At 39.3% G+C, this 27778-nt stretch overlaps 1 protein-coding gene across 1 annotated transcript in view; it reads left to right on the top strand.

The window, feature by feature from the left end:
* Window positions 1-27778, top strand: part of LOC126260031 (zinc finger protein 567-like) — a 165793-nt gene that overhangs the window by 55689 nt on the left and 82326 nt on the right. Inside the window, exon 3 of the mRNA XM_049957203.1 lies at window positions 17455-17774. Coding sequence (XP_049813160.1) covers window positions 17455-17774 — 320 coding nt within the window. The remainder of the gene's footprint in view (window positions 1-17454; window positions 17775-27778) is intronic.

Below are 27778 nucleotides of genomic sequence, written 5' to 3'. Positions count from 1 at the left end.
CTAAATGTATCCATGTGAAAATAAGTTCAAAATCCTGTGCTGCTATTAAATTTAGTAAGCAAAGAAGTTCACTTAAGACAATCTAAGAAATTTAGTAAATTGAAGAGCCACCAAGAACCCAATACATCACAGTGCATAAATGGTGATTTAATTTTTAAAGAGAGTTGTTAATTTTACTAGCATTGTTTTAACCAATAGCAAGAATGAGATTTGACATAAGGGATAAAATACAATGTAATCCCCATTATGAAAGATCCATGGTTAGGAATGTAATTGGCGACAATAAAATTGCCTTAGAATGGCCTAGTTACTGTATTTGGAATAGAATAGAACAACTGTTACAGCTGTGAAGATTACTGTTGCACTGCTAGCCTGAGGTAGAGGGACCAATACCTGCACGGACAAAGGAGCCAGACAGTTCACAAAATTAACAACAAACTATCTGAGTACTATGCTTCACCTGTTATCCTTTCCACTCCAAATACACAATTTTTCATAGCCATCACGCACTCCATTCTTGAATCTGACTGTACTAGGCATCAATGCTTCATAGTATTGCTACATAAGGAATTCTGTATTACATTGATATCAAACTGTAGCAGTTGTGTTGAGAGAAAGATGGTAATTATTATGTTCAATATAGTAGACATGAAATGAGAAGTTCTTCGTGCTGCTCGTAGAGGTTTTAGAGGAATGTCTAAGTGAAAATGAGAATGACAAGGGTTTTTATGACAGTACTTTTGATAATTGCAGTCATTTATTTGTAAACAATTTACATGAAATGAGCACGGAAATATTCCAGCCTGAAGAGTTTCAAAAAATATCATATAATGAGAAGTTTAGTATTGTAATGCTTGTAGTTACAGAGCATAATAATGCTTTAACAAATATGCATGAAAAAGCCATGGACAGAACTGGAAATCTTAGTGCTTGGTTCCTAATTGAGCTAGGAATGTGGGGTAAAAAGTTTTTGGTGTAGCCCAGACCAGTAGCTGTTTGTAGAGGCATTCAAACACCTGTCTTACTGTAAGTATGTTACAGTATGTTGAGCAAGGTTTGAACAGTGATCTGGAGCTACCACCCAGGCAGATAGTGGAAATCAATTGATGCCTTTACAAAAGACTGTAATTGGGCTGAAATTAATGCTCAGCTAATGGCATCATTTGTCTCTGCACCATTTAGATTTTACATGTGAAAACAGTTACAATCATTCACATTTTACGTGCAACAGTCAGCCTTGAATAAGTCAGGAATGGAGTGAGAGGAATGGTTCAAATTTGGTCCACATGTGTATCATATAAATAAAAAAAGTATGATAAAATTGAAAACTTGCTTTCAAAACCCTAGCTTCATTTGAATGTTATGTGCAAAACAGGTTTTTTGTGAGTTTTTTTTTTTTTTTTTTTTTAATGCTTGCTACATCTGCATTTCAGACTTCTGCGAATTGGTCCAAATTTTGTAAGAAGGTAGACAAATACATGTAACTGATGGCCATCTAGTTGTTTTGTGAAAGCTTTATCTCTTGCCATGATATGGTAATCTAAAGTTGCACATCAGATGCACGTAAAAATCCTGTTTTATGTGAATTGGGTGTCTTGAGATGAAATAAAGTGATACAAATGATGATAATAAGTATATTCTTATGGTAATTATGAGCAGGATTTGGAAGAATCTTTCATCATTCGAGTTTACGTGCAAGAAATCTCTTGGTTGCACTTGTGTTTCGTAGAAATGCCTTGCATTTTAGGTGCTGCATTTGGATGTAATTAAAAAAACTGCTTATTACAGTTGATTATCATATCATTGTTTATATGTTAAAGATTTTATTCACCACTGGCTTAAAATCTTCTAAAAATCTTTGGCTGTAAAAAAAATGTCTGTACTAAATCAGAATTATACTCAGCCCTGTACAAAATAATATGCTGTTTGATCAAGAATTTAAAACTTTATCAAAGACCACAAAGAAAATTAAACTAACCCAAATATTGCTATAAAAAAATAATTATCAGAAGTAGTTCACCTTACTTCCAACCAACAGAAAATATTTTCATGCATTTTCTTCAAAAACTACTATGGTATCTTGTAGAAAATTTATTTTCAAACAGAGCAAAATTAAGTTCATCAATTTTCATACAGGACTGAAAAGTTGACAGTATCTTGTCATGCATACATTGTTTCGCAGTTCTCCTGCTTATTTCAGCCAGTCGTACTTAATTTGGATTGGTTGTTGCAACATGTCATGCCAAAATTTTTTCTAGAGGCGGTTTTTTAATTTAAGTTTTCATTATTGCATACTTCAGATAAACAATAACAACAGTTTTAAGATAAAAGATATTAACAAGATGTATTCTTTCCAGTAGTTTATTATTTATTATGCCAATCGTTCAGCTTGCAATATAGTAAGCTTTTAAATAAATTTATTTGTCTAGTATTGTCACATCATAAGTTTAGCTACATAGTATAAACTATTAACATCTATTATCATCATAAACTTCACACAGTACAAGACCTGACAAGAATTTGATCTGTTAATATGCCAAGAAATTCTACATAGTCACAATAGCTAAACAAGCTTTCCTGAGGGGGGACACTAAGACAGTATTTTTGATTTCCTGGTGGAGGGGGGGGGGGTGCTGATTTTTTTTTTTTTTTTTTTTTTTTTTCATTTCTTTCTCAAACCCACTAGTTACATCTCTAGTGATGGGTTTAAGAACAAACAGACACATTTATGTGCTTCTAGAGAGTGGGGTGTATCTGTGACAGTAAGTATTCTTGTGTGGGGGTGGATCTATAATCGGAAGTATCCCAGAGTGGGGGTGCGAACATCCTAAACTTCAATGATCCATTATGTCATATTGCTTGATTTGATAACGCCATTATGAATGACATGATGGCATTTGTCATGTTATACGATGTGATCTCATGTACCATGTTACTTGACCTGACACAATGCATTATATTCCTCCAGACTTAGTCCGCAAACAGATTTCCTGTGCCATTTCTCCACACATTCCCAATCTTCCCACCACCCAGAAGAACCAGCTTCAAATAAGTGCCCCATTCATCACACAATACCATCTCGGAATGGAGCAACTGAACCATATCCTTTGTCAGGGCTTTGATTACCTATCATCATGCTCTGAAATGAGGGAAATCTGAAAGTTCTTTCCACTTCCTCTAAAGTGGTGTTCCGTTGCCCAGACAACATACATAACATCCTAGGCTATCCCTGTGCTGCTTCCAATACCAACGTGCTGTGGAAGGCCCAGGTGCAAGGCTTGCCCAGTCCACTCACCCAGCACATTCTTTACCAGCCCTGTCACAAGCTATCCTACTTCATCAGAGTCTGGGCCACCTGAGAAAGCAGCCATGTCATATACCATCTCTGTTGCAATCATTGCACAGTTTTTTTATATTGGTATGATGACCAACCAGCTGTCCATCAGGTTGGTTGGTTTCGGGGAAGGAGACCAGACAGCGAGGTCATCGGTCTCATCGGATTAGGGAAGGATGGGGAAGGAATTCGGCCGTGCCCTTTCAGAGGAACCATCCCGGCATTTGCCTGGAGTGATTTAGGGAAATCACGGAAAACCTAAATCAGGATGGCCGGACGCGGGATTGAACCGTCGTCCTCCCGAATGCGAGTCCAGTGTCTAACCACTGCGCCACCTCGCTCGGTCCGTCCATCAGGATGAATGGCCACTGCCAAAATCTGTCCAAGAGCAAGGTTGACCACTCTGTGGTTAGTGTATAGCTGAACGTAATACACTTCATTTCAGTGGCTGCTTCACAACACGGGCCATCTGGATCCTCTCCTCCACCATCAGCTTTTCTGCACCCGGACCCTACCTAGCTGACCTCTTCAATGTACCACATCCTCCAAAACACCCTCCAAAACACCCCACAAAATCCAAAACCCAGAACACAGTGATCAACCTCTCCACCAACAGCCTCAGTCCCACAGAGTTTTCAGTCCTGTCTGAAAGCCTGACCTTCAGCCCCACCTCAAAATTTAACAATATTGAACTTCTCAGAGACCTTCTCTCGTTCTTGCGAGCCCTATAATGCAAACACTTCTTTCCCACCAACCTCTCCAACCAACCCCAACATGGAACCTTGCCTCTTCCAGTTCATACCACCACCCAACCATGTTGTCCACTCCCCCCCCCCCCCCTCCGCCGTCAACTCCCACCTAACCATCAACTAGTCAGTTACCAGGAATTCCTGACCTCCATGCTGGTCTCAGCTTCCTTCCCCAGGTCTCTTCCAAAGAACGCCAACCTTTTGGCAGAAGAAAAGACAGCCATACACAACCTGAAAAAAACATCCAGACTTAATCATCATCATCCTGCAAAGAAAGGCTCCACTACTGTTATGATGAGTCGCAGTGACTACCTGACGGAAGGCCTCTGCTAACTATCTCACTCCTCCACCTACAAGCTCTGCAGTATGATCCCATTCTGTAAGTCCAACATAACCTCAAATCCCCGCTGAAATCCATAGGTCTTTTCCAGAATCCTCACCTGAGTTCATCTCCCTCCTCACCCTAACACCCCTGCACACCCGCCTTCCACATGCTCCCCAAAATTCACAAACCCAACAATCCTGGATGCCCAATTGTAGCTGGCTGTTGCACTCCCACTGAAAGAATTTCTGCTGTTATTGACCAGCACCTCCAACCAAGGATTAAGGATAATAACCACCTCCTTCACTGACTTCACCGTCCCTACTTCTTTGTCTCTGGGATTCTTACTTATCGCTGTTGATGCGCCCTCCCTAGACACCAACATCCCTCATGCCCAGGACCTTGCCGCTATTGAACCCTGCCTTTCCCAGCACCCTTCAAACTCCACACCCACCACCTCATTCCTTATATACCTTACTAACTATACTTTGACACACAACTACTTATCCTTTATAGGGAAGACTTACAAACAACTCTGCAGCACAGCTGTGGGCTCCCGCATGGCACACTCCTATGCCAACCTGTTTATGGGCCTTCCCATACTTTCAAAACCCCCAACATCTGGTGCATTGACAACATGATCTGGACTCGGGGCCTATCCTCATTCCTTCACAATCGCAACACCTTGATTCCCATTTGCTTCACCTGGTCATTCTAAATGCAATGTGCCAACTTCCTGGACAATGACATCCATCTCTCTGATGATAGAGAAGATCCAACGGAGAGCAGCGCGCTTCGTTACAGGATCATTTAGTAATCGCGAGTGCGTTACGGAGATGATAGATAAACTCCAGTGGAAGACTCTGCAGGAGAGACACTCAGTAGCTCGGTACAGGCTTTTGTTAAAGTTTCGAGAACATACCTTCACCGAAGAGTCAAGCAGTATATTTCTCCCTCCTACGTATATCTCGCGAAGAGACCATGAGGATAAAATCAGAGAGATTAGAGCCCACACAGAAGCATACTGACAATCCTTCTTTCCATGAACAATACGAGACTGGAATAGAAGGGAGAACCAATAGAGGTACTCAGGGTACCCTCCGCCACACACCGTCAGGTGGCTTGCGGAGTATGGATGTAGTTGTAGATGGCTCCGTGCTCACCTCTGTCCTCATTAAATCTACTGACAATAAACTATAACTGCATTTCGATAGCAGCTATCCTTTCCACACAAAAAATCCCTCCCCTATAGTCTAGCCACCTGTGCACAATGTATCTGCAGTGATGAGAACTTCCTTGCACAGTATGTGCAGGGCGTCACGAAGGCCTTCACAGACAGGCAGTACCTCCCCCCTCCCCCCCCCCCCCAAATGTAGTCCACAAACAAGATTTCCCTTGCCATACCCTCAAACATCCTCACTCCTCCCACAACCCCTAAGAATCAGCTACAAAGGAGTGTCCTCCTCATCACTCAATATCACCTTGCACTGAACCATTTCCTTTGCCACCGCTTTCTCATCCTGCCCTGAAATGAGGGACATCCTATCAGAGATCCTTTGCACCCCTCCTGGAGTCGTGTTCTGTCCCACCCAATGTACACAACATACTAGTCCATTCTTGTGCCACTGCCATTCCCACTCCCAACTCCAACCCAGACAAATATCCAAGAGCTGCCCAATCCACACACATAGTACCTGATGCTCCAGTCCTGTCACTGGCTTACCCTACCAAATCAGAGGCTGAGCCACCTGTGAAAGCATCTATGTCATATACCATCTCTGCTGCAAGCACTGCACAACCTTTTATGTTGGTGTGACTACCAACTAGTAGTCCACTGGAATGAATGGCCATTGCCAAACTGTTGTCACGAACGAAGTTGACCACCTGGTGGCACAAAGTGCAGATAAGCACCACATGTTCAATTTCAGTGCATGCTTCACAGCCTGAGCCATCTGGGTCTTTTCATTTACCACCAGCTTCTCTGAACTATGCAGATGGGAGTTGTCCGTACAACAGATACTCTGTCCCCATAATCATCCTAGACTCAATCTCAGGTAACCCACTGCCTCTACACCCTCCACCCAACAGTTATTCCTTTCTCACTCCTGACTCCCTCCCAATTCACATCCTTTGGTCACCTTCAGCGTGTGCCGCTTCCCACCAGCCACTACAATCTTGCCAGCTCATGTACCTACCATCCCTCCCTCCTGAATTCCTAGCCTGCATACCAGCTGCCTCCCTGTGAGCCATTAGCCTCCCACCCCCAGTCTCTCTCCCTGTCTCCTGCATCTCTCTCTCCTTCCACCCACCCCACCTGACACAACATTGCAACCAGTCCACCCGCCACAAAAGAGCATTGGTACTGTCAGTTTAACAGGCTCCATGTAGGGGCATAGTTGTGTGTGTGTGTGTGTGTGTGTGTGTGTGTGTGTGTGTTCGTCTTTTGACTCTAGCTCATCTTGTGTTGTGCCTATAGACAATTCAGTGCTCCCACTTTTCAGTGAGTGACCTCCTTTAATCCTAAAATATTTATATTCTACAGGAACTTTCCTGCAACACGAAAATATGTTCTGGCGTATTACTCCCTTCTGCCACTGGTAGGTTCATAGATGGCAAAGTTAGCCAAGCAAGTTTCCTCTACCACAGTATGACATAGAAATGGAGTGGTGGTGCTGGGGTTTACAGTCCAGTGAACAAAGTTTCATGCTTTTATTATGCACAAATATTTAAAGTAAACCCAAGAGGTGAACCCGCAGTTAGCCTTACAAGAAAATCGATACACACAATTTTTTAATACAACTTTTTAGACCAATGAGCAAGGAAGGAAAATTTGAATTTAAACTTTCATTCCCCATTTACCGTTAAGAAACAACTAATATTAAGGCAGCAGCTAATGAACCAACTTTACAAATGTACTTGGAATCAACCAAAACAACTTTCAAAATATATACTGGGTTCACCTTCCTGCATTTAGTATACACAATTTTAAAAGGGCCCACAGATAATATTCAGTAAAAACAAATTCAGTCAACTAACATAGCAGACAGAAATCTCACAAATCTCACTGACAACATGAAATCAGCATGACATAAGTGTACTTGAAATAAACCAAAACAACTTTTAAATGATGTACTGGGTTCACCTTCCTGCAACTAGAATAAACAATTTTAAAATGTCCACAGATAACCTTTACCTAAGGAACGAACCCGATTAATTAACATGGCAGACAGAAATCACACAGATCTCACCAGCAACTAACAAGAAAGATTTACATTTACGCACAGAGTTCACCGTCCTGTATACCAGAATAAATCATATTAAAATGACCACATTACACAATAGACACATCAGTTACTACTTTGAATTGATAGCTCACACTTTAATGTTACCCACATACAGCCCTCATTCCAATATGTGAATGAGACCTTTTTCAACAACAATCAAATAAATAACAGGGTACATAGTATTCAACAAAGTGTAATAAATATTGTTCTTGTCAAGACAAGCACACACATCGAAAACCACATGGAGTCAATAACCACGATGCACACCAGTAACGTACTTCACGACAACCAAGTCACTCAATCTTGTGAGCAGTAAAAGCACTTTTACCAGCTGTAACAGCCACACAAATCCACACAGGCTAACAGTTTCAAACCGCCATCTTGACCAACATCACCTTTTTCTATGTGGCTGTTTAAAGTTGTTGAGAGTTCACAATTCAGTGAATGGCGATATGCAGCAGTTCCAGCGATCCTCTTCATAAAGTTCTTCATGCTCTCTCGATCCAACAATGGCATGGAACCCCCGTTGACCACATATGAGCTCCGACCAGTCCATCGGATCCTCAAAGCAAAGACTGCAACCACTCTTCATCAGCCGCCTCTGTCCCAGCAAGAAGTTTTGTCGCCCCATTCCAGAAGGTTCTACCTACACTCTGCGAGCAGCACAGGCATGACCGATCCTAGGGCACCCTCTCAGTCATTGTGGCCGACAGATGCACCACTTGGCAGGAATTCAAAGTGGCGGCTGCTGGCGGCAGAATTGAGTTGTCACACACAGAAATGTTTGTGTCTGTTTCAATTAACAGATCTTCATTAACAACAAGTCTAACTTCAGAAGTGATTTAATTCTGCTGTACTGTCCAAAAAAAGTTTTGTTTTTGTGAGTTTATTGCTAATCTGTTCATTACTAACCTTTATGGGGGATTCAGTTCCTCCCAGTCTAGATTCTATTTCTTTCAATTTTGAGCTAAGTGTTTAGCATTACTTTTTATTTCACGTCTTATTGCAGATTCTAAAACTCCCAATTTCCCTAATATCAGGCCTAAAATTTCACGTTGATTTGGTTTTTTGTCCAGAGATATAGCATCTGAATTTTCAAAAGCATCTTGGCTTGCATCTACAATCTCCACACCCACTGCTTTACTTTCTGCTTCATTATTTTTAGTCATCTTCGTGTGATTGTAAAGTACTTCACCCCAAAATATTATAATTTTAATAAATCTAGAATATTTAGCTTGACATTTCCTCTGTGGTCTCGTTCGAAGGTCTTCAGTCTGCCCCTCTCGCTCCCCTCCCTCCTCCCCTCCCATGCCTCCCCTCATAATCTTTGTATGCATGAAGTTCTTTTGCGGCTTCCAAATCAATGTTCCTTCAGCATTCAGATTCCATGTTTCTTCATGGCATTTTGTGTACATAATTTTCATGAAATTGAAATTTCTTTCATGTCATTTCCCTGTAATAGAAGAACTATTTATACTCCAGCCAAAACAGTCTGTAATCCTGGACAGGCCTCTATGTATGATGCAGTACCCATTGGCTTAACCTTTAAACATAGTCTTCTAAACATTACTGGAAAACTTAACATTGTTTTGCAGCAATGTATGTTTAAATCCAAGAGATAATGCATCATATATAATCACATTAAAAGTAGTATGTTATTTGCATCATATAAATACTTGCTGCAAGAGTATGAACATTTTTATTGATGACAATCTATCATTTATACAGTAATATACAATTTCATTTACTGTCCTTACTTATTAACTTGTAACTATATGCTTTTTCCCAAACCCCAACCACAGCTGCAATTTTTTTCCCTTAATTTGTATGTACCAAAAGGAGAACATTGATTTATCACACAGTGCGTTATGGAAGCTGCCTTCTGAAATTTTACCTAACAACATCAATGTGCCCGGTAAAGACTTTTGTAGTGGCGAGTCTGTGGCGGACCTACATACCATGTACGGAAAATTTGACAGTGCATCCACCACTAACAGCCTCATATCACCCAAGAACAGACCAGTAAAATCTAGTAAACTCTGTCTAGTTACTTTTGGAACAACGAAGAGTGAGAATTTTTGACGGGACATTACTTGCTTAGAGAAATGAGGTTGTGGCCAAAAAATCAATCCTCTAGTGAGAAATTATTTCCCTAATGGTATCCAAGCAGCATACCCATTGCCAATTTTATAGTCCCAATGGAATCATCATGCAATGGATTTTCGTTCCAGTAGTCAACAATAACATAAATTGTATTATAGCCTGTGACACAATGAAAAGTATGTTTCAGGTGCTGACTAAGAATGCATTGGAAGGCATTCTGGCCACACCTTATGTACTTACTTTATTACTTTGTTGGCTGTTCCTATGCAGTCGTCTGTGTTGTGATAAGCAATTTGCTGATGTTTTCGTAAATCACATCCCATCTGGAAACAAAGTTTGAGTCTTACCTGAATCTTGCTGAGGAACCGTAGGTGATCCGCAAAGTGCATCTTGATTAGTATGCTGACTGGTGGTTTGGTAGTGAAATCGTATATAAAGATAATGTTGAAGGCTGAAATCTTTGATGTTTTCTTTCAGGCAGTGGTACTCTTGCACCAGATAGTGCAGTTAGTTGTTTATGATCTGTTATTAAATCATTTCAAGAACTTTTTCACAGTCTATGACAAATTTGAATGAGGTGTGATTTTAGGCAAATAGAATGAGTTTATGGATTTGATCTGCATTATTTTATGGTATAACTGAACTGTTTTCATTTTGCGAAGTATCTGTAGCTGATATCAGTTTGTTTCCTTTTTCTGTTGTTGTTGTTGTTGTTGTTGTGGTCTTCAGTCCAGAGACTGGTTTGATGCAGCTCTCCATGCTACTCTATCCTGTGCAAGCTTCTTCATCTCCCAGTACCTACTGTAACCTACATCCTTCTGAATCTGTTTAGTGTATTCATCTCTTTGTCTCCCTCTATGATTCTTACCCTCCACGCTGCCCCCCAATACTATATTGGTGATCCATTGATGCCTCAGAACATGTCCTACCAACTGATCCCTTCTTCTAGTCAAGTTGTGCCACAAATTTCTCTTCTCCCCAATTCTATTCAATACCTCCTCATTAGTTAGTTCAGCATTCTTCTGTAGCACCACATTTCGAAAGCTTCTATTACCTTCTTGTCTATACTATTTATTGTCCACGTTTCACTTCCATACATGGCTACACTCCATACAAATACTTTTAGAAACGACTTCTTAACGCTTAAATCTATATGTTAACAAATTCCTCTTCTTCAGAAACGCTTTCCTTGCCATTGCCAATCTACATTTTACATCCTCTCTACTTCGACCATCATCAGTTATTTTGCTCACCAAATAGCAAAACTCATTTATTACTTTAACCGTCTCATTTCCTAATCTAATCCCCTCAGCATCACCCGATTTAATTTGACTACATTCCATTATCCTCCTTTTGCTTTTGTTGATGTTCATCTTATATCCTCCTTTCTAGACACTGTCCATTCCGTTCAGCTGCTCTTCCAAGTCCTTTGCCGTCTCTGATAGAATTACAATGTCATTGGCGAATCTCAAAGTTTTTATTTCTTCTCCATGGATTTTAATTCCTACTCCAAATTTTTCTTTTCTTTCCTTTACTGCTTGCTTAATATACAGATTGAATAACATTGGGGATAAGCTACAAACCTGTCTTACTCCCTTCCCAGCCACTGCTTCCCTTTCATGCCCCTCGATTCTTATAACTGCCATCTAATTTCTGTACAAATAGTAAATAGCCTTTTGCTCCCTGTATTTTACCCCTGGTACCTTCAGAATTTGAAAGAGAGTATTCCAGTCAACACTGTCAAAAGCTTTCTCTAAGTCTACAAAAGCTTTTTCTAAGATACTTCCGTGAGGTCAGCTTCTACCAGATTTTCCATTTGTCTGTAAAGAATTCGTGTTAGTATTTTGCAGCCGTGGCTTATTAAACTTATAGTTTGGTAATTTTCACATCTGTCAATACCTGCTTTCTTTGGTATTGGAATTATTATATTCTTCTTGAAGTCTGAGTATTTCGCCTGTCTCATACATATTGCTTACCATATGGTAGAGGCTTGTCTCACTAGGGGTAAGATAGATACTGCCTACAGGAAAATTAAAGAGACCTTTGGAGAGAAGAGAACCACTTGTATGAATATCAAGAGCTCAGATGGCAACCCAGTTCTAAGCAAAGAAGGGAAGGCAGAAAGGTGGAAGGAGTATATAGAGGGTTTATACAAGGGCGATGTACTTGAGGACAATATTATGGAAATGGAAGAGGATGTAGATGAAGACGAAATGGGAGATAAGATACTGCGTGAAGAGTTTGACAGAGCACTGAAAGACCTGAGTCGAAACAAGGCCCCGGGAGTAGACAACATTCCATTAGAACTACTGATAGCCTCGGGAGAGCCAGTCATGACAAAACTCTACCATCTGGTGAGCACGATGTATGAGACAGGCGAAATACCCTCAGACTTCAAGAAGAATATAATAATTCCAATCCCAAAGAAAGCAGGTGTTGACAGATGTGAAAATTACCGAACTATCAGTTTAATAAGTCACAGCTGCAAAATACTAACGCGAATTCTTTACAGATGAATGGAAAAACTGGTAGAAGCCGACCTAGGGGAAGATCAGTTTGGATACCGTAGAAATGTTGGAACACGTGAGGCAATACTGACCTTACGACTTATCTTGGAAGAAAGATTAAGAAAAGGCAAACCTACGTTTCTAGCATTTGTAGACTTAGAGAAAGCTTTTGACAATGTTAACTGGAATACTCTCTTTCAAATTCTGAAGGTGGCAGGGGTAAAATACAGGGAGCGAAAGGCTATTTACAATTTGTACAGAAACCAGATGGCAGTTATAAGAGTCGAGGGGCATGAAAGGGAAGCAGTGGTTGGGAAGGGAGTGAGACAGGGTTGTAGCCTCTCCCCGATGTTATTCAATCTATATATTGAGCAAGCAGTAAAGGAAACAAAAGAAAAATTCGGAGTAGGTATTAAAATTCATGGAGAAGAAGTAAAAACTTTGAGGTTCGCCGATGACATTGTAATTCTGTCAGAGACAGCAAAGGACTTGGAAGAGCAGTTGAACGGAATGGACAGTGTCTTGAAAGGAGGATATAAGATGAACATCAACAAAAGCAAAACGAGGTTAATGGAATGTAGTCAAATTAAATCGGGTGATGCTGAGGGAATTAGATTAGGAAATGAGACACTTAAAGTAGTAAAGGAGTTTTGCTATTTAGGGAGTAAAATAACCGATGATGGTCGAAGTAGAGAGGATATAAAATGTAGACTGGCAATGGCAAGGAAAGCGTTTCTCAAGAAGAGAAATTTGTTAACATCGAGTATAGATTTAGGTGTCAGGAAGTCGTTTCTGAAAGTATTTGTATGGAGTGTAGCCATGTATGGAAGTGAGACATGGACGATAACTAGTTTGGACAAGAAGAGAATAGAAGCTTTCGAAATGTGGTGCTACAGAAGAATGCTGAAGATAAGGTGGGTAGATCACGTAACTAATGAGGAGGTATTGAATAGGATTGGCTAGAAGAGAAGTTTGTGGCACAACTTGACTAGAAGAAGGGATCGGTTGGTAGGACATGTTCTGAGGCATCAAGGGATCACAAATTTAGCATTGGAGGGCAGCGTGGAGGGTAAAAATCGTAGAGGGAGACCAAGAGATGAATACACTAAGCAGATTCAGAAGGATGTAGGTTGCAGTAGGTACTGGGAGATGAAGAAGCTTGCACAGGATAGAGTAGCATGGAGAGCTGCATCAAACCAGTCTCAGGACCGAAGACCACAACAACAACATGGTAGAAAAAGGCTATCAGTAGTTCTAATGGAATGTTGTCTACTCCCGGGGTCTTGTTTCGACTTAGGTCTTTCAGTGCTCTGTCAAACTCTTCACGCTTTATCATATCACCCATTTCAGCTTCATTTACATCCTCTTCCATTTCCATAATATTGTCCTCAAGAACATTGTGCTTGTATAGACCCTCTATATACTCTTTCCACCTTTCTGCTTTCCCTTCTTTGCTTAGAACTGGGTTTCCATCTGAGCTGTTGATATTCATGCAAGTGGTTCTCTTTTCACCAAAGGTGTCTTTAATTTTCCTGTAGGCAGTATCTATCTTACCCCTAGTGATATACGCCTCTGCATCCTTACATGTGTCCTCTAGCCATCCCTGTTTAGCCATTTTGCACTTCCTGTCGATCTCGTTTTTGAAACGTTTGTATTCCTTTTTGCCTGCTTCTACTGCATTTTTATATTTTCTTCTTTCGTCAGTTAAATTCAATATTTCTTCTGTTACCCAAGGATTTCTATTAGCCCTCGTCTTTTTACCTACTTGATCCTCTGCTGCCTTCACTATTTCATCTCTCAAAGCTACCCATTCTTCTTCTTCTGTATTTCTTTCCCCCATTCTTGTCACTCGTTCCCTAATGCTCCCCCTGAAATTCCCCAAACCTCTGGTTCTGTCAGTTTATCCAGGTCCCATCTCTTTAAATTCCCACCATTTTGCAGTTTCTTCAGTTTTAATCTACAGTTCACAACCAATAGATTGTGGTAAGAGTCCACATCTGCCCCTGGAAATGTCTTAAAATTTAAAACCTGGTTCCTAAATCTCTGTCTTACCATTATATAATCTATCTGAAACCTTCCAGTATCTCCAGGCTTCTTCCATGTATACAACCTTCTTTCATGATTCTTGAACCAAGTGTTAGCCATGATTAAGTTATGCTCTGTGCAAAATTCTACCAGGCGGCTTCCTCGTTCATTCTTTACCCCCATTCCATATTCACCTACTAAGTTTTCTTCTCTTCCTTTCGTACTATCGAATTCCAGTCACCCAAGACTATTAAATTTTCATCTCCCTTCACTATCTGAATAATTTGTTTTATCTCATCATACATTTCATCAATCTCTTTGTCATCTACGGAGCTAGTTGGTACATAAACTTGTACTACTGTGGTAGGCGTGGCTTGGTATCTATCTTGGCCACAATAGTGTGTTCACTGTGCTGTTTGTAGTAGCTTACTCGCATTCCTATTTTTTATTCATTATTAAACCAACTCCTGCATCTCCTGCATTACCCCTATTTGGGTTTGCATTTATAACCCTGTATTCACCTGACCAAAAGTCTTGTTCCTCCTGCCACCGAACTTCACTAATTCCCACTAATCTAACTTTAACCTATCCATTTCCCTTTTTAAATATTCTAACCTACCTGCCCGATTAAGGGATCTGACATTCCACGCTCTGACCCGTAGAAAGCCAGTTTTCTTTCTCCTGATAACAACGTGTATATAACTAAAAATTATGCTGAGAAAAGTTTAACTTTGAAGAAAATTAAGGCCCGTTTGCAGTCTTTTGCCAACTCACATTTAATTATTTTCTTCGTGTATCTGTTTTAATTTTCTGCTGTAGTTCACTTTGCTTAGTACTGTAATGCTAGTAACTGCTTAAGGTTGTAGACTGCAGGTGATTTGTCAATGGCCTCAACATGGTTTTGTGTTGCTTTTAATCCCCAGATGCATAGTATATGCCTCTGGATGTAGTATATTGTCGTCGTGAAGGAAATTACAGCTGTTTGTGTCGAACTTCAGTCATTTGATTACAGTGCTTCGACAACAATTCTGAGTTACTTAGGTGTTGGTTTTGCTATCATGTTAGCTGTTTGCCATTATTTTATCAGCTCTTTCACATGTGCTCACATGGTGAATGGAACAGTGGGTAGAGTTATACCACTGCATTGGGTATTTGGTTTTTCACTGCTGGGAACTATGTTATAGCATGCTCCCCCCCCCCCCCCCCCCCCACTTCCTTGTTGAGTGGGTCCAAATATCCCACATAACCAGCTTTAAACATGTGTTGATTTTTTAACCATAGTGCATTTAATCTCAGATTACAATACCGTCCAAGTGATTTAGCCACTGTGGAATATTTTGGATCATCTGTTCCAGATAAAGTAGAAAATCGCAGGTGCACATGTCATTCCAAATTGCATGGGATAATATATGTACAGTCCATAGCACTTTTTGACCGTCTTATGTTTTTGCAAAGCTTTAAATAGTGGTAGTTGTAAGAAAGTGTCCAGTAAATCTGTTTTGCAAAAATACTGAGGTGTGTGTGTGTGTGTGTGTGTGTGTGTGTGTGTGTGTGTGTTTCTGTCGGGTTTTTGTATGTGGCAATTTTCTTTTGCTATAAGTTTCTGTGGAGGGCTGTTACTATTTGGTTGAAACAGATTATAGTAAAATCACCAAGAAAGCCACTACTTTGAGAAAAACAAGTACTACTTCCTCAGCTTTATGTAGCAGCTGGTGTTTATCTCATACTGCTACCTGTACAATTACAGGACCAAATTTATTTTTCAAAGAACAAGCAGTTATTGACATCTGCAGCAACAAAAACATTCAATGTTGATTGATGATGTATTGATACACTAAGTTCAAATTCATTGTAGCATGCAGATTATCTGTATAATAATGAAATTGAAGGTGAGCAGTGGAACACTTGCTTAATCCTGTCTAAAATTTAATTTCACCAATGTTTTCTTAAAGTTAATCCTTTCTAGTGACTCTGTTGCTTTTTAGAAGAATGTTGTCGTACCTAAGAATAACACATTCAGTTGAGTATGCAGCACTGGAAGATTTTGTTGAGAATACAGTTAACTTACAAGGAAACAGAATGATGGCCTGATTAACAGATGGTCCTGAGTGACCTGCAATTAAGAATTTCTGAGTCAGTGTTTATGTCCGTTGGCCTGTGTTTCATACTCATAAGGCTCTCTGATGTAGAACGGTAGCTGTTACACTTAAGTGCTCTTCTGTGTTCTGTATATCTAATATTGAAATTTATATATGTCTCTCTGATACAAATTGAGTTGCAGTCTTGACATATGAGTTGATCGTTGTCAGACATATTAAGTTTTTCTGTGTTAGTGGTGGTTGTTCTCTGTTTCTTTTGTATTTAGGTATCTGTTCTATGGGCTATTTGAAGCCCTTGTTTTTGAATATGTTACCAACCCTGTGAGCCACTTCATTGTTACAGACAATTGTGTGCAATTGGTTTGTTGTTGTGGGTGTTTCTTGTACAGGTGTGTGTGCTTCTCGGGAAAGGGGGGGGGGAGCACTTACACCCCCCTGCCTCCCCTCCCCCCTGTTTGAATTATTGTTTTCATGTCTTGCATGTTCAGTTTGTGTATCACGTTTGATTCATATCCACTTTTAACAGCTGTTTGTTTCGTTGCCTGGAGGTCATTTTTTGGTTGCCTTCATTGACTGGAATTTTATTCAGCATGTGTTAGAAACCTGTTTATTTGATATAGGATGATATGAGGTTTTGTGTGATTTTGGTGGTGGTGTGTTTTCCTGTATGTGGGAAATTAATGTTGACTGTTGTGTGTGTGTGTGTGTATTGCGAGACGAAAGAAATTTAACATTTTTTGTTTTTATGGTGAAATCCATCTTTGCTGGACTATGTCTATGTTGTGGAGTTGTTGTGTAGCAGTGTTTCATCTGGAAAACAAATAAAGTCACCTGCATAATGATGCCAATTTATTATTATTTTAATCTTCATAAAAAGCTGCTTATAAAACGAGAAAACAATATTTTATTAGTATTTCTATCATTGTGGCAAGTACAAGTGAATTGATGTTGTTTGTACATGCACAGCTACATACAGAACAAACATTACAAATGTATTTGTGTAGGTAAACATACATTATGTTTTGTTACAGCTGTTGATGGCATTACTTCAAGTAATAAAGAGAGTAGACATGCACACCTGCCTGAGGAGAGTTCTGCAGATAGCTTTCTTCGAGAAAAAAGTGATTTGTCTTTTATTGGTGGAAATGAACAATCAACAAATGAACATTATGGTGACACCCCGCCTGAAGTACGAGCCAGGATGAGTGAATCATTAGAGAGACGAGGTTGTTATAAGATGTGCAGACTTTGTGCATGTTTAGTCTATGAAGACAAATTGATGTCATTATTTGGAGAACAATCAGACAACCAAAATGTAATGGCCATGATAAGCAAATTTTTGCCAGACAAGGTTAGTTTTTTTTAGATTTATTGTACATAAGAGTTTTTATATCGTGAAATGATTGTAGCATTGTATTAATTAGTTAATTAATTAATTAATCATTTAATTTGTTCACTCAGAATGTTCTGCAGATCACATTATTAAGTAGAACTTTCAAGGATGTTGGAAGAGTTAAGGTACAAATTAAGTGTGAGAAGCAACTATTAGAAACTAAATTTGTATGCTGCAATAACAATTAACTATCACTGCTCGTTACTATTTGGTTGAAACAGATTGAAGTAAAATCACCAAGAAAGCCACTACTTTGAGAAAAACAAGTACTACTTCCTCAGTTTTTATGTAGCAGCTGGTGTTTATCTCATACTGCTACCTGAACAATTACAGGACCAAATTTATTTTTCAAAGGACAAGCAGTTATTGACATCTGCAGCAACAAAAACATTCAATGTTGATTGATGATGTATTGATACACTAAGTTCAAATTCATTGTAGCATGCAGATTATCTGTATAATAATGAAATTGAAGGTGAGCAGTGGAACACTTGCTTAATCCTGTCTAAAATTTAATTTCACCAATGTTTTTTTAAAGTTAATCCTTTCTAATGATTCTGTTGCTTTTTAGAAGAATGTTGTCGTACCTAAGAATAACACATTCAGTTGAGTATGCAGCACTGGAAGATTTTGTTGAGAATACAGTTAACTTACAAGGAAACAGAATGATGGCCTGATTAACAGATGGGCCTGAGTGACCTGCCATTCCTCTCCAGTGTTCCAAAACTAGACCTTTTTTCCTTCCTCAAGGAAGGTATATAAGTGTCCTGGAAGCTAAGAATGGTATTTTTCACTTTCAAGTGATTTTCTTGGTAATAATGGGAATTTCACTGCCAGGGGATAAGTACTGGTCCGACATTCTGTCTTCCTGTAATTCTACTGTTAAAGCTCTATGTTAACACCCAACATTCAGTTTAAAAACCTGTCTTTGGCTACTAACTGAATCAGTGCAAGTTGCAAGTTGCTTCATATTCATACTAATATTTTAACTATTAAGGTAAGTCTTGTCTGTTACATTTTCACGACTAACCTGCTGAAATGATTTTGATAAATTTTGGTTTGGAGATAGTGTCAACTGTGACAAAAAAACATACGCTTCTTTAGAAAGTAACATAAACCATCTAAAAAATGATTACATTTATTGTATAATGTATATCTACTTCAGTAGCACAGTGCACGGATGCTAATTCCTGTCCATGACCCTCATCATGCACCCCGCGATTGAGAGGCTGTGTGGGTACGTTGTTGTCGTATGTTTCGGCAGTTTGGCAGGGGTCACAGTGTGAGCTGAACTTAGCCAAACAGGCACACACTTGAGATCAGCTGACGTCGTTGCACTTTATAACACTTTCGCTCCACTGAAATACAAATTAAATGTTGCTTTTCTGGTCTTCATAATGCAGAATCTTGAGGCATCTAAATTATATAACAGTACATGCTTACAAATTACACATTTAGGCCAAAACACTGTTAGGACAATTGTAATTAGCGGCACAGTTAAAGGAGAAAGAAGAAAGTGTTTTGAGTCTCCAGATGCCATTTGTACTAATGGCTTTTCCTTTTTTTTAAAAAAAATATTGCAAGTCACCACAAAAAATTGCTTTTGGAATGACCATAAATAAAACATTTCAAGTTCCCGCTTTGCCTTTAGAAAATCTGTGTTTTTCTCATGGACAACTTTTTGTAGCTTGCCCATTTGTATCCAACCGACAAAATCTTTGTCTTTGCAAAGGAAGGCAAGACCAAAAACGTTTATAGAACTGTGTTAAGATTGTGAAATAAATAACGGATGGAAAAAATGAAGTTTTTAATCATTTTTAATGTAGATTTCATGTACGACAAAATAATAGAAATACAAGATGTGATCAAAAAGTAACAGGATTTTTTTTAAAAATTTAATGAACTTTATACATCTGATTTTCAAATGTTTTTTATCTTTTTGGTACATATGATCCTGATGATGTATGGTTGCATTTTCAGCTGTTTTTAATATTTAGTTTATTGTTGACAGTCAAAAAGGCTATACATGGTTTAGAGCACTTGGCAAATTTTTACTTTCAAAAAAGAGAATGGAATAAAGTGTAGCACCGCATTCGACATGTTGATTGTGGCTTTTGGTGAATCTGCTATGAGTAAGACAAGAATTTACGACTGGTATAAACATTTCAAAGAGCGTTGAGAAGACGTTGAAGATGAGGACTGTCCCGGCTGCCCTAGCACATCAATTACAGACGACAATGTGGAATAAGAAAAGAAAATGGTTCTGGAAAATTGGTGGATAATGTCAGAGGGGCTGCTAATGATGTCGGCAATTCCTTTGGCTCATGCCAAGCAATTATTTTTCCCTCCCTTTGTCAGAAAAGTTCCAGGACACCTTTTCATTAGAAACAGAAAATTGCACTTGCCAAGTAATTATCATTGCTCGTATCGAAGTAGTCCCTTTGGCTGTCTATACACAACTGCCAATGTTTCTAGAGGTCTTGGAAGCAAGCAGGTAAATTTTCAGCTGAGATGTTTGTAAGCTCATTTGTCACAGCCCATTGGATGTCTGCGATACCCTGACGAAGCCTTCCATTCAGTCACATTTTCTCTCATGGAAACAAGAAAAAAACTCACAAGGTGAGAGGTTGAGTGAATAATGTGGTGGATATGGGATGGCAATAGAATGTCTGGCCAGATTCTTGGTGACAGATAAAGCAGTAAGAACCAGTCCTGAGAATGCCCAAATCAGGGAGGTAACATCGAATTACTTGACACAAACGTTTCATGACTTTGATGGAAAGAGTTTGGTTCACTGTGTGATCTGAAGGAAATACTCTTGGTGAACTAAATCTTAACAATCAAAGAATGAAACCAACATTGTCTTTGTTCTCAAAGGTTGTTGTTTGACTTTCCAAGGCTGGTGATCAAGGACTGTGTCATTCAGCACTTTGATGCATTGCGTGAGAGTCATGCTGGCAGTGACAACTTTTGTCCCCAGCAATAATTGCACGTCTGGCTCTGTGCAATAGTTCAGTAGAAATTCTTCATACTTCCTCTTCCTGTTCATCTGTTAGTGTGTGAGGGACAAATTTTGAATTAAGTTTCCATTTCCCTTAATCTTCGCGTAAAATCTTGTGACACACATCACAATTCAAATTAAGTTCTTCTGATATCACATGCACAGTTACATGACAGTTTTATTGCAGAGACTCCCTTACACGGTTCTCATTTGTATCAGTATGTGCTATAGACGGGTGACCAGCTCTGGGATCTTATTGCACTGAATTTCTTGCCTTCACGAGACCTTTTGTGCCATTTGAAAACAAGACTTCCTGAAAGTGCTTCGCCTGCATATGCTTGCTTAATTATTGTCCGTGTTTCACAAAGGGTTTCTCCGAGCTTAACACAGAACTTAATGTTCACTAGTTGCTCATAATCAGCATCCCTTGTCACCACAACTAATGCACCAGGAACCAAAGCAGTGTGTTGCTAACCACTGTCCAGCCACCTAGTGAGTTTGCACGGAAACATGGCCAACATTATTTCAAGGATGCATACATACCAGGTAATGAAAAAACTGTCTTGAAACTTTCTGTTAAAGGGAGTAATATTTTGGGCATGAAACTTGTAACAGCAAAGTTTGTTCCGAAATTGTTGAATTTCAACCAAAAACAATAACAACAATCCAGAACTGCTAAAGAAGGTTAACAGGTGACAAAACATAGGTATACAGGTTTTACTCAGTACTTCAGTTGTTCAGGAAACTGACCATTCTTAAAGGAAAAATTACAAATTTGACTAAGGACAGGCCTAACATGTGGAGCACAGTACTTTAATATTCTGCTAGGCACCCCATCATATCCACGAGAGTCCTTAGTCTTCATTGATTTAATTATTGCCTCAATCTCACCTTTGGCAGTATCAGAGAGGAGTATTTCAGACATCAGTCTCAGAAAGGCATATTCCAAGGGAGTCACATGACTCCCTGTAGAAACCAAGTTTTTATGTAGTTCACCAGCAGTGCTCCCAAAATGATAGTTAAATGCTGTACTTATCTGTAACGGAAATATTATTACTATGAACTAACTTTATATCGTTGACATTGTGCTACTGATCAGGCACTTCCTTCTCAACTGGCCATACGGTTTTAATTTTATCCTGTGAATAAGCTATATCCCACTACTCATCCGCCCAGGCTGCCTTTTACTGCTAGTACCCTGTCCAGTACATTCTAATGAGCACTTTAAAAAAGCATGTGGAATGTGTTACAGAAAGCATTACATTTATCATCCATATTATCGGCACTATAAACATCCTGCCACTCTTGTTCCTTAATGAGATTTAAAAAACACTCTGTTGCCATTGGATTAACTTTTGTACATAGTAAGTAATTATATATAACATTTGCTTTAGTACAAAAACCTTTTAGTGTTAAAATTTGTGCATCATGATCTGAAAGGCTGTTTACCCTTTTACTAACAGAATGCCCATCTAGTAATGAAGAATGAATAAAAATATTGTCTGTGGCTGTGCTACTGTTCCCCTGCGCCCTTGTTGGAAAAAAACACAGTATGCGTCATTTCATATGAGTTTAGGCAATATTCCAACACCCTTTTTCTTGCACAATCACATACAAAATTAATAGTGAAGTCACCACATATAACTAATTTTTGGTACTTCCTATAAAGTGGACCAAGAACCCTCTCTAGCTTGAGCAGAAATGCTGTGAAGTCAGAGTTACAGGACCTATAAACAACAACAATTAGCAGTTTAGTTTCATTAAATTCAACTGTCCCTGCACAACATTCGAATTCTTGTTCAGTGCAGTGCCGTGATATGTCTACGGATTCAAATGGAATACGTTCATGGCCATTCCCCATTCCACAAAGAACTCCTTGAAAAAACAGCCAGCTAATCTGTATCCTACTAAAGGAAGCCTCTGAATTGTCAAATTATTTAAATGGTGCTCCAGTATACCAGTAATGTCAGAGTCAACATATGTAAGCAGTTCACTAACTTTATCTCTAGTACCTCTTACATTTTGATGAAATATCTAATTCCTTGTCTACTTTGGATACCTGACATCATCTGAAGGTGATTCCTTTTTTAGAGGGACTTTCTTTAAGCAAGGATACATATTAGCTGACTTCAATGTAAAGAAAGGTGCAGCTCTAACACCAACTACTACAGGAATTTTTCTGTGAGTAATCCCACCACCACCACCACCACCACCACCACCAACCATTACACTGGCACCTATAAGTTTTGCCAGCCTCTCCTTCCCCTGCCTATTGAGGTGCAGACCATGCCCTAGTGAAACACGATCTATTGATAGACTCAACTGGCACCACTGCAATGTGAGCCATGTCTTCCGCCATCAGTGCCCTCTCCAGCTCCATGTTAACACGCCTAACAGCAAAGCATTAAGATGAGGCCGATCATGATGCTGAAACACTTGCACCAAGTGCACATTAGTGCCACCAGATTGAGTAGCTATCTTTACCAGGTCACCACCTACATCACATTCCCCTTCCCTATCAAGACTCTTTCTTGCTCCATCTACAATCTCTGCCTGATCCTCCTTTGTAAAATTCCTGCATAACTCCCAATGTTAGCAGTCACCTGAGCCAACCCTGCACTACGCTTCAAAATGCTGGTGATCTGGTACTCAGTCCCCAACACTTTCTGCAACTGCTGTCCTACACCTCTGCCATGTGAACTACCTAGCAGGAGAACCTTCTTTCTGTTACAGTTTGCAACTGACTTAGGCTCCCTAACTGCTGAAGATGGCTGCATGTTTCCTACACCTACAAGAGACTCCTCTCCACTCAGCCCTGACAGTTGGTCAAATCTATTGGTTATACGCAAAGTACAACTGTCTGAATATCTTCTCCTCCTAGCTGCCTTCTTACCAACTGCCAATTCCCATTCCCCCCCGGTGTCCTTCGCCCTCTTCAATCTATCTAATTCCTCCTTTGTGTCTTGTAACTGCACCCGAAGGGCACAGATCTTATGCTCCTGCTCCTCTAACAACTTATTTCTGCTACAGATTCTGCATTTCCAGGAGAGGATCTAACTAGAATGCCCACTGGCTTCCCCACTGCAATCCCCCCAATGAAAATACTTTGAACAAATCTCACACCGTAACTCACTACTCACAAACCTGTGACAAAGCCCACACTGCTCACTCGTGGGGAAAATTTTAACAGTTCGGAAAAAACTAAATGTCTGTATTACCTAAAATTAATTACAACCTGAGCTCTCAGGTTTTCAAATCTCATCCGAGGCAGTCCACAATAATCAGTCTTTCCTTCTAATCCTGTATTGTAAGTCTCCCATGACCTGCAGTTCTGGGTGACTTTCCCGGAATCTACCCCTTTTCCTAGACCTCCAGTCCTTTTTCTGCACCCTTCTTCCTTCCCCTTGAACCCTTCTGCCTGAGAGCTTGCCAATCACAAGAGTCTTTCATGTGTGTGTTCTGCTGCCACATGGTGAATAGATTTTTTTTCTATCCAATTAAATAATTTGATCAATAATTGATTGTTTTTATTACTACAAACAATAAGAAACTCAGTTGAAAACCACCATATGAAATTTAATAAACATATTCAACACACAAACAACTGTAAAAACCACAGTGGGCGAAAGTTGCCGAAAGTTTATTAAACCGTTAGTTCGCCAGAAGCAGCACGAGACACTGTTGAAAACTACTAAATTTATTAACTGAATAACAGCACACAAACAACTTTGTCAGAACTTAACTTAAGAACCATTACAACTGCAACTGCATGCTGCGAAATGAAACAGACTGCTAATATTTGGATGAATTATTAAAAACTATTAAATGTGATATTCGAATACAGTGCTAATACAAGTTTGGCAGTACTTAGCTACAGCTGCACCCACATGCTGCGAAATGTAAATACACTGCTGCGCCCTGAGACTTCGATGAATGACGTAAGCACACAAATAACAGACCACTCGAATCAGTAACACTAAAAGAAAGACTGAGATGAATGAAAATCCACTAATAAGTTACTTTTACTGCGAATATTAACACAAATAAACTTTAAAATTAAGTGTTTGAAGTCTAAAACTTCATAAAATATTGGCGAGCAATTTGAATAGCAGCCCAGCACAGGTGACGTCACATCAAAGATGGTCTGTTTTACACTGGTACACATACAAGAACTCCCGACATTGCAGCAACTGAAACCTCATGATCCACAGCACCATTCTGAATTTTCTCCTCAGCTGCTGGCACGGATCAAAGTTGATGACGTAGCCAGACAATATTCTGTGGAGTGACAAGGTTCATTTTACGCTACATGTTGCGGTGAATACACAGAACTGCTGAATTTAAGGTACCGTTAAACTGTGTGCTATGCTTGAAGAGCCATTGCACTTGCCATATGTGGCAATGTAGTGCCAATTCACAAGCACCTTTATTCTCAGTCTGTTCTTCTTTGTTGAAGAAAATACACTCAGAGATCCTGTCGGGTGCACTGTGATGTCTGCACGTCATCAAGACCTCCTTGTACAGCATGTGATTCCTGCTTTGGAAGATCTGAACTTTATGGAAAACACTGTCTTTATGCAAGATGGGACAACACCTCATTTTGCTTACCCAGAGAAAGATATGCTTAATGAAACCTCCCACAAACATGTTACCTCCCGAGGTGTTCCAGAAGCACAGCCTTAAAGATCACCTGATCTGAATCTGTGTGACTTTTGGCTTTGAGAATATCTGAATGAGTGTGTTCACCAGAGACACATTTTGCCTCATGTGAAGATCCATATACAGGAACATGTTGCTCAGATTCCACTGGAACTGCTGGAACTGTTGATTGTGTTGTTTTACAGATGCAGCGTCTTGTCAATGTCTCTGGTGCTCATATTTAACAAATTGTGTAAGCAGCAGCTAATAATAAAATAAACATAAGCCTTTTTCACTTGTTTGACTTTTCCTGACCACGTCCCGTTCCTAATCCTTTACACATGGAAACATTCACAATGCCAAATTTGCAAATGGTGGCCAGGATTGGAGCTAATTTTTTCGCAATGTAAATCAGTTTTACATTTACACATTAGAATACCTACGAAGCTTTGCTGTCATTTGATAGTTACAGCCCACACAGAACCTCTGTGAGTAATTGTAATTAATTGTAATCACCTGGTACAAATATTTCCATCTTCAGAAAGTAGTGAAAGATATGGTGTCTAATGTCAGAAAATGTACGCAAACACCAAAATAAATTTTTGGAGAATGGTAAGTGCATACCCAAAAAATAGTGGAAGGAACCCACATATGCATGCATGTTCTCATATCCATGTGTTGCCTAATTGCTCAAGCCATCTGCCGTGGATCCCCCTTCTTTGCTGGTGGGATGTGCTATATTTATTGCAATCAGAAGGCAACAGAAAAAGAAAACACAAGGATGACTGTTGATAAAGTATCTAAATAACTGAGGTACTATACCATGAGGTATACTAAGTACCAGCAGTGCTTTGTTTGCAAATTTCACAACAATATCATAGTAAGATTTTGATTCTTTAATTGGAAAACTGAAAAAACCTATCTCTAGGTGAGATACTGTTGACACTTTGTTGCTGGTAAACTGGCAATTCCAGGTTGAGCTATTTGTTTCTCATCTCAAAACAAAGCATTTCATTGATTATTGCTGGAATTGCAAAGCACAGAAGGGAAGTGATTTTGTGAAAATGTGTTAGATTTCATTAAATAATTTGTATTTTATTTTATAAAAATATTGTTTCCAAATCTTATGTAGGTACACAAATTCACTTGGCGGGGGGGGGGGGGGGGGGTGTTAATTACAAAATGACTTTTTACAACTTTTCATGCCTCAGGTAGCATGGTGGAACCTCTTATTTTAATTCAAATTTATATAAAAGCATTACTTTAATGGCCATAGGAGATGGTAGTTATTCGTTTACCTATTACAGTGTGGGATTCCAGGGCAATAATTCAGTTGTGAAGTTTTAAAAATACTGTGTTCAACAGAAAACTTTTCAACAAAGATCTGTGATTACCTCATCCAAAATAACTTTCATGCAAAGAACAGTGAATTCTGTATGTTCTATTGGTTGATGAAGGTTTTCTATTTTCCCAGAATATAGTGGAACCTTTCTCTGTGGATCTGAAAGAAGATTCACTAAAACAAATGTACTATTATAGACATAGCAGGGCTTATCGCTATGTGGAAAATGTGTTTGTTTTAAGAATTATTTTTTAGGTGTGGTTCTCACTGAGGTGATACAGTATGCAATACATGATGCAACTCATAATTCAATACATGATGTAACTTGCATTGTTGGAGTGCATAGCATAGTAGTTGAAGCGGCGTAACTGGTGCACACACTGGGACAACAGCAATATGACACCAACATGTATCTCTATCATATTGCCCGGCACAACAAGGAATACAGGTTGCTCCATGCAACTGTGTAATAGGATACAAATTTGAGTCATCAGATGAGCCTTTAAAAAATTTTGTGCTACTTTGCAAAGAAATGACCCACCAGGCACAGACGTATTTTGAAAAGTTTGTAGTGTAGAATGTAATCGCCAAACAATTTATATTTGGTGTATTATAGGTCATGCATTGCTGGGTACGAAATACAATCGACGTATTGAAACTGTTTTCAAATGGTGGAAGGAAAGCTATATCATCAGACGTATTTTGAAAAGTTTGTAGTGTAGAATGTAATCGCCAAACAATTTATATTTGGTGTATTATAGGTCATGCATTGCTGGGTACGAAATACAATCGACGTATTGAGACTGTTTTCAAATGGTGGAAGGAAAGCTATATTTGTTTCCATTCTCAAGAAAAAGTGTGAGCTGTTTTGAAGATACATGAGGCTGTTACCAGCTGATTTGGCCTGCTGTGCAGTGTGTGGAGCTGCCTCATGTTTTTCTTTTCTGTATGCTGCCAATACAAGCCTAAATGAGAAATGAG

This window comes from Schistocerca nitens, chromosome 5, assembly GCF_023898315.1.
Source record: "Schistocerca nitens isolate TAMUIC-IGC-003100 chromosome 5, iqSchNite1.1, whole genome shotgun sequence".
In the NCBI taxonomy this organism is placed as follows: domain Eukaryota; kingdom Metazoa; phylum Arthropoda; class Insecta; order Orthoptera; family Acrididae; genus Schistocerca; species Schistocerca nitens.
This window is presented reverse-complemented; position numbering and strand designations above follow the sequence as displayed.